At 41.8% G+C, this 13,341-nt stretch overlaps 1 protein-coding gene across 6 annotated transcripts in view; it reads right to left on the bottom strand.

Moving 5' to 3' along the window:
• ENTPD1 (ectonucleoside triphosphate diphosphohydrolase 1) overlaps nucleotides 1-13,341 on the bottom strand; it is a 55,942-nt gene that overhangs the window by 29,020 nt on the left and 13,581 nt on the right. For 2 of the 6 annotated variants that reach the window (XM_062610369.1, XM_062610370.1), the window contains exon 1: nucleotides 4,165-4,486. In XM_062610369.1, coding sequence (XP_062466353.1) covers nucleotides 4,165-4,471 — 307 coding nt within the window. In that variant the 5' untranslated portion in view covers nucleotides 4,472-4,486. The other 4 variants (XM_062610373.1, XM_062610375.1, XM_062610372.1 and 1 more) reach the window with 4 other exon arrangements.

Here is a 13,341-nt window from a genome sequence, read left to right as displayed (position 1 = left end):
GAAAAAGAAGGAATGTGACCAAGCCTGACACTTTTGCACCATGCTAAACCTGTTATACAACTTAGAAAAGGCCAAAAAGTTTATCAATTATTACAGCTTTTGTAACCCTTCCCTTTTGAGGTGTCCCACCTCTTACATTTATTCTTTTCCCTTGAGGCATTCCGAGAGGGTTTTCTATGTACTTCTGGTTAATTACAAGTCTAGAGGCAAACACAGGTTGCAGTGGTCACAGTAAGGTTGACTAGAGAACAATCTTCTCCCTCCATGGTAATGCAGCTTTGCATCCAATATAAGAAAGCAAATAAACTGTAAGTTATGGATGTCACAGATACAGATATATATACAGATGTGTGCATACATATGCACACCTCTCCAGATTTTTTTCCGGACAACATTGTCCAGAAATCTTTCTAGTCTATTCAGTATTTGAATGTCCAATTTTCCTCCTGGAGTTGCATTAGCTGTGCTTTTACAAGTTTGGCTTGAAGCCTATTATTTGCTCTTTATGTTTCCAACCACTCTTGGCTTCTTTAGACTTTTTCCTCTGACTTAATTGGTATTTGTACTGGTCCTCCTAGTACTGACAAACTCCATCTGTAAATCAGCAATGATTTTATACTTTTTAGATCATTATTGAGAATGTCTAATGCCATCAGGCCTCTTACAGAATACCTCTGAAAACACAGCTGTTTAATAATGATTTCCTTTGATAACTATTTTTGGGGTCTGTTGTTATTCAGGTCTCAATCCATTAGCTCATTCTTTGCTGGAGAGTCATAGGGAGACTGTAATCAGAACAATATCAGAAATACATCTATTGCTGTGGAGAAGTTTAAACATGGGAGATATTAATATTTACTGTTTTCAACCACATTGGCTATTTCTGAAAAATAAAATAAGTGCAAATAATTAGCTGGAAAATAGACCAGATAAAGGACGACTTGCCTTCCCAGCCCTGCACTCATAACCTGCCCTGTGGCTATCAAATACCACCCATTGAGATTAGTTCTTCCAGCTCCCCTTTCATGAGGTGGTTCCTAAGAATCAAGGATTTTGGTCCTTAGAAGTCCCTTAACTTACAACCTATATTTATTCAATATTCACTTGGTTTTAAAGAATACTTCCCCTCCCCCCTAAAACTTTGATAAGCCTCCAGCCTCATTTGAAGACATAAATCAAGAAGAGGACTTTAGTAGTGATAACGTGTAAGACAAAATACAGCCTGTTTTTTCCAAATGAGGATCACACCAGGCTTATTTAACGTCTATTTTGTTAGGTTTTTTTGTTTGTAAACAAAAAAGAAGTCTTCAAGAAAGCAAAGACAAATTAAAAGGTCTATCAGTATTGAAATACTACCCCTCCTCCTTACAGATGCATTCTTTAGCCAAGAAAGGAACACATCCCTTCAAGTTCTTGCTGCAGATTCTTATAGGCAGTGCTATCTCCATTCTAGGATGCAGATTAATATAGGATGCAGATTAATATACTCACTTGAGGGGACCCATATAATTGCACAGATTACTTCCATCTGGAATTGATACTTTTCTTTTTGATGCGTTTATGCCCATTATCCATTTTGACAGTGTTACCCACTTCTATCTACAACACTATTCTGAAAGCTACTTTGACAAGTCTTATCCTCTACAAAATTAAAGAACATGATCATACTAGCCATTACACTTAATTATTGGGGAGATCTACCAGGTAATTTAGAGAGAACTGATATAAAACTAAATTGGCAATAGGCTATCCAGTGCCATACTGCTGGGATATTGGGTAAACAAAAGCATCCTTCCCATTGCCTGGGATGTCCCTAGTGTTCTACTCTAGTTTGTTGAAAATTAACATCATAAAGCATAAATCTTTTCAGTAAGTATTTAGCACATTTAATTTCAAGCTGTTATAAAATTTTATCACCAACTCTACCCACTGCCCCAGTGTTAATACTCAGACCAGGCTACTTAGTTATAATAATTAAATGAAATATTTCTCCATATTGGAATTCATTTTATCCCCCCAAATTTGGAAGAATATTCAACCAGCAATTATGTGGGCTTTTTTTTTCTCCTGCATCATCATGAAAATCTTACCCTTATACAACTGCTAGATACATTATTTTGTTTCTAAAGCACACACAATGCCTCCGTTGAATTGTGCTTGGTCCTGCAAACTTTGGATTTTCCCCTTACATCTTCACTTTCTCAGAATAATCTTCCTCAATTCACACTCTATGTTTTCTATCAGATGTTCTCCATTTCCTCTTTGTCCCATTCCATTTACTTGGGTTAACTTCTATTTGCTGCCTTCACTGCCTGAATGAACTAGCCGAAGTTATCCTCATTTTTCATTCTATCACATTTTGGTTTATTACCATTCCATGCCAGAACAATCACTGGTCCATAGAGAGGAGTCAGACAACAGTGGAGATTGATTCATCATGTATGTAGAAGCTCCAAACCAGAGTTACTACCTCTTGCCAGTACCTTTTATGTAAAAAATGATAAATATTAGAAGGCTTTCTGCTTTTTACTGCTGTCTGCACGAGATCAGTATCATTCTTTCCCCAGACTGAAGCCCTCCTATGTTTTTCAGTAATGTATTCTTTTTCAGACTGTCACACTTTCTGCCCATGAAGGTATTCATACTGATAACTAACACAGTCTGTTGCTCTGTATAATTCTGCTGCTCACCCCAAACAGAATGTCCTCCTTGGCTGCATTAGCATATTGATCCAAATTTCAAGATGGAACTGACAGGATCAGTATTTAAAATACAGGCTTCCTAAAAATGAAGAATAACATTTCAAGCCTGTTTGTTATGTCCCTGTGGACAAGACTCCCAGGAAACAGGTCTCTCACTGAAACACTCCCTAGTAATTCCTTTCTGATGAAAGGACATGCCCTCAGTGTGCATTCATGCCTCATTTCAAGGTGGAAACTTTCCTGTTGGCTGATAGATAACTGCCTGTCCTGGACTCCCCTGAGCTGAGCCTATTGACCGCTGCCTCTGAAGACATACTGCAAGAGGTGTTTTCAAAAACACTGCCTCGTGTTTTCTTCTCCCACACACAAAATGTGGTTTCTTGCTATTTATTGCGCTAATTTTCATTAGGCTCTTGCAAGATGACTTGCATGTTTTGCAGGTCAGCCCATTCTTACACCATCACCGCCTTCTGCAATCAGCTCAAGCGCTGTCGACTTTCTTCATTTTCATTCTGTTTCTTTAAAATCCCACTTTCTAAAAGAAGGCTCATTTGCTCCTCTGCTAAATCAGTTCTCATTGTCTAAGTTTCTTCTCTGTGATTCCTTACCTCACTAGAAAAGACATCTTTGTTCATGCATTATATTTCATTTTTAGAATGAAACTTTTTAAAGACTGTTTTCAAAGCTATTCTTATCTCCCTTCTCAGCAGAGGCAGATTATTTCTAAATATTTCCAGCTTCACTCATGACTGCATAAACTAATGAGCTAACCTTCTCCTTCTGCCAGTCTTTGCTTTAAATTTGATGTACGTCAGACTGAGAAAATGCTTCTTTCCCTCAAATGCCATACATTACATTCTACAAAATTAAAAACTTGGAAAGGTCTAGTTTACAATTTTATCTATTCCAAAAAAATACCACATTTTGATTCCCTGTTGTCATAACAATGATAAATGAGAGAGACTTCCACCTGGTACTGAACAAGAAACTATCAAAATAGTGTAAACTATTACCCCCTAAGCTTCTCACTCAATTTAAAGGCAAAGTTTCTGCCCAGATCTTTCGCCAGTTTACTGCTTCTTGCCTATTTGTCTGAGTTCCTGCTTTGTATTTAAAAGCCCTACACAGAGCTCAGTACTGTCAGCAGTATAGAAGGATGGACCATGCTGCAGAAGTTGCCATAAACAGAGGGTAAGGCACAGATAGACAAAAGCTGATGCTAAACTAGGAAATGCTTCTGCCAAACGTTAAGCACGACTAGTGCTGCTACGTGCACCGTGCCACCTAATTATAAAAGGCAAACCCTAGTACAAGACGTGTATCTCGTAGAAAGATTACCGTGCAACACACATCTCCAGGTAATGCCGATTCCCTCCCCGATCCCCAGGGTCGCAGTTAAGGCGAGGGGGCTCGCAGGGGAATGCCCCTCTCCCGAGCCTGCTCTGGCCCGGAGCCCACGCACAGAGAGCCCCTCGTAGGCAGCACAGCAATTCCTCCAACCTCGGGGCTATGGCTTTCCACCGCGGTTTCCTTACAGCCGGTACTTCCACTGAGTTTTTGACCCTACCATGCGCTGAGTGCGGTTCTCGGCGCCGCGGGAGCTCGGCCCCGGCTCCGGGCGGGCACCGCCGGCTCTTCCCCAGCGCGGCGGGGAGGGAATCCCTCGCACTGACGCGGCCAAACTTCTGCCAGACGCCGGCGCGGAGCCTTCGCTCCCGCCCGCCCCGCTGCACGCCCGGGGACCCAACGGCCACCCCCCACCCCTCCATCGCAAGTTAACATTGTCGCTTCAGACACGGCTGGGAGTGCAAAGGCTTGATGATGATGATGATGCTGATGCTGGCCGGGGGAGGACTGCGGCAAGGCTGCACCCACCCGGGCGAGCTCCCCCGCGGAACCTTCGCCCACCGCAGGCAGAGCTCCGCGGGCGCGGAGGGAGGGACGCGCCGCCCGGGGATGCCGCAGCCGCAGCTCCCTCCTGAGTGGCACATCTCAAGGAGCTCCTCATGAATATGCAGAGCCTCCGCCGAGCGCCGGCCGCGGGATGCCGCCGCCCCGGGGGTGCCCCGCCGAGCCCTGCCTCCCCCCGCGGCGGGGTTCGGGGCTGCTGCCGAAGGTCAGCGGCTCGCTCCTCTCCTTACCCTTTGGCTCGTCCATCAGTGCCGGTGCTCGCTCCCTCCTCCCCCTCTCTCAGGCTCTGCCGGCTCTGAGCCGCCTTGGTGAGAGGTGCTCATGAAAATGGGCGCTTTAGTGGTCCATGGCTGTGGGAGGGGTTAGTTTAACTCTACATGACTCAATCCATCTAACTTGCAGGCTGACCTCCTGCTTTCCTTAAGGCACTGATTACCTCCGCGTTGCTGCGTTACCAGCGCCTTGGGCTTCTCCGCCGGGTCGGGGGATTCCGCTGGGCCGGAGGGAGCGGTGCGTGCCCGGGGGCAACCCGAGGGGACGGCCTGCGCTGGCTGCGCTGGGGCCGCGGTCTGAAGCAGGATTTCATCTCCAGGTCCGGGGAAAAGAGGTCATTCTGGCTGCAGAGAGAAAGTATGTTGTTAGTTTTGGTGTGGCGCTGTTGTGTCCCGTGTCACCCCCCCCCCCCCCCCCCCCTTTGTTTTTTAATTTCATTTATTTTTTAAATTGCAGAAGACTGAGTAGATCTTGTCCATGTCAGTGAGGTACACAGAGAGAACTGTCCTGAGAAAACATGACCGTCCTTGTTTCCAGATACGAGGTCCTGCCCACAGAGAGAAAAAAACCAAAATCCCACAACCAAAATGGCCAAACAAACATCAAAAACCCAACACAAAAGCAGCTATATTTGCAATAACTGCTCACAAGTCACCTTGTGCACCTACCTGCCCCATAGCATGAGATGATATCTCTGGGTGCATCTCCTGGGGAACATCAGGAAAGAGCCAATTTTGACTACTTGCCTGGAAGGCCTGAAAGGGCCCCTCTCCCTCCCTTTACCCCTGCTGAGCCCTTGCACACCTTCCAGGTTGTAAATAAGAAATACAGAACAGTGCTGCAAGAGTCTCAGCAACTTTTCCAGATCGCCTCTGACATTCAGGCGCTGTTCTAGGCACCGTACATGCCCCCACGCTCCCGCCTGTGGATCTGTCAGCCTCTCACTCCAAAGGAAGTTGCCAACCACCTTTTGGTGGCTGCAAACCAAGAGGAAAGGAAGTTGCTCTTTCACTTCTCTCTCAAAGCAACGGCCACCAGCTTCCCAGCACCTTCCCTGCTGGTCACCCGGAGAGTGAAGTCACAGGAGCACAGGCTGCTCTCAGCATCACTTGCCATGTGCCACAGCCTGTTCCCCTCTCAGTGGTATCACTTTTACCAACTCACCCTCCTGCTGCCAGGGCTTCTCTCTGCAGCTGGACATGATCCAGCTCATCACCAGCTTCCAGACATCTTGCCCCAAGGAGAGGGAAGAAGAGCAGGGTCCTGGTGCTAGGACCTGAAAAACCACATCTGCACACGGGGTTTGAAATCCCTTCTGTTATCGCAGCCCCCTCACAAACAAAGACAGGCCCTTTTTGTTTTACAAACAAATGTTGACCTAGCCTGTATTACTGCAGTCTGATAAGACAACAGTCCTCCCGGGAACAGGAAAATAGGGATCTACAAAATAAAACAATCTACACAATTAAGGCTTGACTGGGTTGAATTCTTTCTGAATTACTGTCAGCCTTATTCAAAAGATCAAGGAGCCATGTTTCAGAAGACAAAGCTGCAGGTGGACTCTGTTTACCATCTTATTCAGAAACAGTGGCTTGGGAGGCACATGGGAGAGCTGACTTTACTTCCAGTGATAACAGGGCAACATTCATAGAGGGTTTAGAGTGGTCACCTGAACACCAAATCTTTTAAAAATTAGAGTGTAGTTGATGCAATGCTTAGTTAATAAATGCAGCTTCAAAAGCCTTTGCTGTACTGAATGCCACCTGGAATGTGGGACTGATTTTCAAATGGCTGTGCTTACACTTGCTGCCTCTACAGCTACAAACTTGAGACCCTCAGTCAGCTGGGCTTATCAAAGGTCTCACTTAAGGGCTGAGGAATCCAAATGTAACAAGTGGAAAAAATCTACATGCCCCTCTCAGAAAGACAGAAATGACTCCATGCCATGTGTAACATCTCTTATGATTGCTTGGACAGACATATTTCAAGTCCTTTAAAATTACTTATGTCTCCTACAAACTACAATGAACTCCTTTTATAACAAGTCTGCCATGACAGGGTGTTGCGTTTTAGGTTTGTTTTTTTTTCTTCTCTAAGAAAATTCAGCTTCAAACTGAAGACAGATGAAATGTTTATGGGAAAGGATGGGACATTGTTAGTAAGTGATAACAAAACACTCAACAGCCTTTACATGAAAGAGGAAGCTGTCACCTAGAAAGAACATAAACGCCCCTATGAGGAAGGGTTGCAGGGAACTGTAATAGTTATGGTCTACCATATCCATGTACTAAAAACATCCAGGTCCTTCACAGACCTGCAGGGAACAGATTTCTGAGTTGAAGATCATCTACTTGAAGTGATGGACTGATAAAGATGTGAATAATATTCCTGCAGCTGCAGGAGCAGAGAACAATGCTGCACAATATTTTGCAGCTGTTCAGTTTATGTGTAGGACTGTGATGAAAGAAACTTTCCCCCTTTGGCTGTGACAGAGGAGTGGAAGCCTCATGTAGCCTCATGTGACATGACATGCAGGCTTCCTTTTCCACGGAGGGTGAGATCCAGATTCGCTAAAGCAGTTTGGTTCTGCCTGCTGATCCTTCTGCCTTTGGGCAAGCATCTGACTGCAATCCACAAGCCAGCAAAAGGCAGCAGTGGATGGATTCTGTGTCATTTCCATAAGAAAACAAAACGAGGAAAAAAAAGCAGCCCCAAGGCAGACATTTGTGCTCAGATAAGGCTCCAGACAGTGTGAGGAGGAAGCTTGAAAACACAGAAATAAATTAAAAAAAAAAAAAAAGGAAACCAGAGAGCTCAGGATGTCAGGATGAAGTCTCCACACATCTTGAACAGGGGTAAGAAAAGCAAAACAACAGTGGAGTGCCATTTGTCTTCTCCTAGGACAAAAAGAATAGAGCATCCTGTGCAATTCTGGAGAAACAAAAATAAGTCTTAAACATCCATCTTCTTCCTAGCCATGGTAAGAGCTTAGTATCAATCAACTTGCTCCTCTTAAGTTTACACAAGTTATGTGCATTTGCTTGTGTCTAAAAACATGAAACTTTATAGATGTCTAGCTTTTGCTGTTTTGCAGATGAGGTATGCTGCCTTTGGGACTCAGAAAAGGAGCAAGAGCGAGCGAGCACTGAGACACGTTAGCTTCATTTCCAGCAAACAGGAGACAGAAGGAACTGAGGCGATAACACTGGAATCTAGGGCCAGAACCTCTCTGCTTTGAGATGGGGAAGGAAACAACTATAGGAAAAGAGACTCAAGGAGCCTGGGAACAAACCTACAAGCATTAGAAGCATAAATAGTTTGTTTCCACAGAAAGAACTGGTATGAAAACAACTGAAATATTTTAAACAGAAACAGGCCCTCCCATCACCCATCTCAAGAGCAGTATCAAAGTCATCTGTGTCTGTGTTTGCTTAGGGGCATGGCCTGGGGATGTATTTTGATGACAACAAATGTATGCTTAAGTAAGAGTGGAGTGGCAGCTTCAAGAAACTTTGTGTATAAACACTGGCCGTAGCAGAGATAGGCTGAATATTCCTCAGGCTTTCCTAGACATTTAGTCCCAGTGTGCTGGTTCATGTCACCACCTTCCAGGAGGCAGCCCTAGGAAGGGAGGGGCACAGGCTTCCAGCCCTCCATTCCCAGCATCTCTGCAACAGATGATAAATAGCGAAGCTCACCAGAAAGACACTGAACACATTATATTGCTGGGACCAGAGGGAGCAAAATTCCCTACAAAGGGAAGATTGATCCAAGTGATAAGGACAGCTTCCTACTGGAAAGGAAGGAAGAGGGGCCAGGCATTAGAAAGACAAATAACCAAAAGCAATAATGGTGCCAGATTTTAATTTTTTACAGCTTTCCACTCCTTGGCCCACTCATCCCACACTGCAATCACCTCAGACTTGACAGTTTTCACAACACAGTAGGCCAAGTCCTCCCCACATCTCCAGGTTCCTCTGCAATAGCTGAAGTTCAAATGCTTAATCTATATACACAAAACACTTCCTCCATGAAAAGCAAACCTCTTGGATGACTTTTGGAGAAACAAAGAAGCAAGAAGCTATACAGTACTGTCTGTGTGCACTGAGCACTATTTCTAAAGAATGCAATTCTCTGAAAAAGGAAAAAAGTACTTCTGGTATTTAGGTAAAAAGACATGATCTGCAGCTTCATCTTGATGCAATGGATTATTTCTCCTTATTTAAATTTATGAAATGCATTATCTATAAAAATTGCTTAAGTTCCTTGCCTTGGCTCAAATATTCGTAACCCTCTTCTCAGAGAATACCACTATGCTGTCCCTATACTAATATTTACAGATTTTGTCACCCAAAACCTGTGTATCACCTCTAAGGTAACACTCTTTTTACTGCATTTCTCCTTCAATTCTTTTCAGCCATCAGTAAATGTTATCTCCTCTATTGTTCAGCTCCAGTACAAGTCCCTTTCATTTCATTTCTGTCTTGCATCAGACCGTGTCTCTAGTGCTGGTTCTTCTTCCACTTTAATGTATTTTCCTCACAGACCCTGATGCTATTTCGTTTTGAAGTGCAACAGAACCATCTAGCTTGTCTGTTACTCAACTACTACCCTGTCATCATCTCTGCTGGCTGTTTTCTCCTCAATCCATGTTAAAGTTTCACAGCCTTTGCCTATCTCTGTTATTTTTGTGATATAGGAATCATAGTGCTCAGATGACACATCTGCAGAGTAACTTGTCAATTAACTGGTTTTGTACGATCTCTACAAAACTGAAGTAATGAAGGTCATCAGCATTGTCAAAAAAAAGTACATTTGTAGAGGTGAATCAATCTTCTAGTTAATTTGTTTGGTTTTGTTCTTCTAAATAGTTTTGGGTATTGAAGAAAAATTGTATTTTTACAAAAGAAATGAAACAAATTTACACCCTTGCTAGAAATCCACAAAACTTCAGCAAAGCACGAAAACAATTTTCCATTCTCAGCCTCAAAATAAAAGCAACATGAATGACGGGCACTGAAATGTCATTTGAAAGGAGATGTACCATTTTCAAACACCTTAAAATGCCAAACTAGTTTGCATATTCATTAGCGAATTATCTATTAGGTGTAACTCCATAACAGGCTTGCAATGCCTTATATTACAGTTTCGATATACTTTCAATACTATTACCTCTCATCATTAAAGATTCTATCACTATCTTTAACTTTACAAAAATACATGAACACATTAGAAGTAAAAACAATTAGCCTTCATAAGCACTACAACTTAGTATAAAACAAAAAAAAGTATGTTCTGAAAAGTAACATGTCATATCACTCATTATCCAAGTATCCAGTTAACAAAACAGTAGTTGCTCTTTCTGCTCAGGTTATTTCACGCACCTGATGTTTTACCCACATCAGCTGTGACTATTCCAAACCAAATGACAGAGGATCTTCAATGTACGTGGTAATTTTAATAAAATCATCTCAGTCCCAAACATAGGCAACACCTTGCCTTGTAAGTCTGCTTCTCAGATCATTAGTCATCATATTTATACAGCACATCGGTACTCCCCTGCTGGCAACAGAGCTCTTGTTTTTAACTTCCAAGCACCTGCAAATAGAGCTAGGCATTATGGGTTTTGAGCAGATATACTAGTGTTGGTGGTATTTCCAAGTCCCTTGATCTTTTATTCTTATGGTCTGCATCTTTTAGTATCCTCCTATTGTTTTATCTGACAGAATTGTCAGGCAATCCATAATAATGGCTTATCAAAGCAAAAACTTTCAACATTCCAATGCTCCCAATGAGCAAGGAGCCTTCCCTGCCTACAGAGGGGGAGCTAATAACCACCATAAGTCTCATTTTTTCTAGGACCACCAATTCCTAGAAAAGAAAGGAGCTCTGTAACATGAAGTAGGTGAGACTTATGAAAAGGGACTCCAGCAGAAGAAAGCAAAAGTAAAGAAAAACATAGAAAAAATATTCTCAAACTTTAAGAGGATATAATATGAAAAAAACCCTAGAGAAGAATGTGTCAGAAAAATCAGTAGTAAATATTTGAGCTAATAAGTGAAGATAGTGAGTACTAGTTGATCCACCTAACAAACAGAATTTGAAATACCTCCCAAACTTAGTAAATGACAAAGAAATAAGAAAAATAAGCAACATGCATACAGGCCTCGAATAACCGCCATCTGAAGACTAGAGAAAAAAGAGGCTGTTTTATTACCAGCTCATTTGCATAGTTTTATGACCAAAGTTAACTTTTGTCCTGTTAAATCTTAATTTGTCATGCAACACATTGGTAACCAAGAAAAAAAAAATACATATCACCAAAAGCAGCTGTTTTCAAAAAAAACCTGTACGTATTTAGAACAGATTAAGTCACACAAGTTTAATATTTCTTCAAAAAGATAAAAGTAGACAGACTATGGGAAAAAACTCATGTAAAATGAAATGGAATAACTTTAAAATAAATACTTTTTAAAATGCCTGAATTCAGCCTGACTACCCACTCACCCTCTGTTAAGAGATTTGTTCTTTAATGAGTGTCCAAAGGGGAAAACCAGTGGCAGCAGATAGACACACTGCCCGTCAGGTGTCACTCAGTTAACAGCAGAAGAGAAGTTGACTGCACCCATCCAGAGGGACTATCTGAAGACAGTGGCAAAAAGGCAAAGATCTTAAAAATCCCAAACACCTAATATGCATATGTTTGTTAACCATATGCCATAAATATACCCATGATAATTCAGCCCACCTGCTTCACTATATTCTAGAAGCATAAAATGTTCTCCCTTCTAACAGAGCCACAAAAGTAAACATTGCTTTGGGAAATAATTAAGCACCATTGTTTGCTTATTTACCATCTCTTATCAAAGGGGAATCCATTAAATCTCTGCAACTGAAAAAACCTGCTGCCCTGTTCACAACCCACCTCATTTCAGTACATGCCTGCATTGAGTTTATGCATGGCCATGAGCACTATGGAGAACTATCTATAGAGATGTGAGTTCTCGGATATTTTCACACTTGCTTTCAGACTCTCACTGAGATTTTTCTCCATGTGAATTTATGTATGCCTTACATGACTTTAGATATAAACATTTCAGTGTGGTCACCTTTATTTAGTGTCTGGGAGGTTTCATTCTTTTTTAGTTTTGCACTTCAATAGACTGACAAAGATGGCAAGAAAAGGAGACTTCAGAGAAATCTTGAATTTTAGAAAATAGTATATCTTAGTTTACTGGTGATTGACATTTGACTTCCACAGGTTCTAGTACTTTTGCTTTATATAAGGTTTCCTTCACCCCATTTCAATTCTGTTTGAATTAGCTGAAAAAGTGGCTATGTGTTTAAAGCAAACAAATTTTTTATTTTTTGATACTTGCATTGATTTACAAATTTTTGGAAAACACAAAACCCAGAAGTTTGATCATTTCCAGTCATGTCAAAGCTTAAAATTCAATTCTAAGTTGAGAGACACACTTACAAAAGATAGAATTTGTGCATATGTTAACAAAGGACAATCAGTTTGGGGACCATACATTCATGTATATTGCCTGCACAATATAAATGGCTTTCTAGTTCTTCCATTTCTTTCAGTGGACTTCCATTTTTCCACCACCAGCTACAAGTAATTAGCTTGATCACTGTGTTATATATACAGATCTGCTTCCTTGCTGAATATACCTAGGTAATTTCAAAGCACATTTACCTTTTTCTCCTTGAGCTGTTCTATATACCAAAATGTATGCTTTGATCATTCAGCATGCAGGAAGCATCCTTCATCCACTTTTTCCATGAACACATTTCCAACTTGGACAGTTTAAACTGTCATTTGTTTTGCCAGTGTTTTCTCCCATACAATCTCAACAGTATCTTCACCTACTTAAATGTGTAAGTACATTCTTATCCAACAGCCTTGGTTCTAGAAATAGAGTTTTCTGCATCTCTAGGCGTCATCAGATGGCCAAGCCTTTCCAAATTGAAGGTATTTTTCCTGAAATTAAATATCCCTGTATCTGTCATTAAATCATTAACTCTTTAAATCTTTAACCTATCTGAGAGCACCAATAAAGTAAATTTTATTAAATCAATTATCTGTTTAATAAATGTTTTCTACAATAGTTATTTTGGAGACCTCATAGCAGTCTTCCAGTATCTGAAGGGGGCCTATAAGGATCCTGGGGAGGCACTCTTCATTAGGGACTGTAGCAGGACAAGGGGTAACGGCTTAAAACTTATATCCAAACTAAACTTCCCCTGTTTAAGGAGGAAGTTCTTTACTGTAAGGGTGGTGAGGCACTGGAATAGGTTGCCCAGGGAGGTTGTGAATGCTCCATCCCTGTCAGTGTTTGAGGCCAGGTTGGACAGAGCCTTGGGTGAGATAGATGGTTTAATGTGAGGTGTCCCTGCCCATGGAGGGGGTTGGAACTAGACGGCCTTAAGGTCCTTTCCAACCTAA

Source organism: Pezoporus occidentalis, unplaced genomic scaffold (assembly GCF_034315485.1).
Source record: "Pezoporus occidentalis ecotype Australia unplaced genomic scaffold, CSIRO_AGI_Poc_V1 ctg147, whole genome shotgun sequence".
Lineage (NCBI taxonomy): Eukaryota > Metazoa > Chordata > Aves > Psittaciformes > Psittacidae > Pezoporus > Pezoporus occidentalis.
This window is presented reverse-complemented; position numbering and strand designations above follow the sequence as displayed.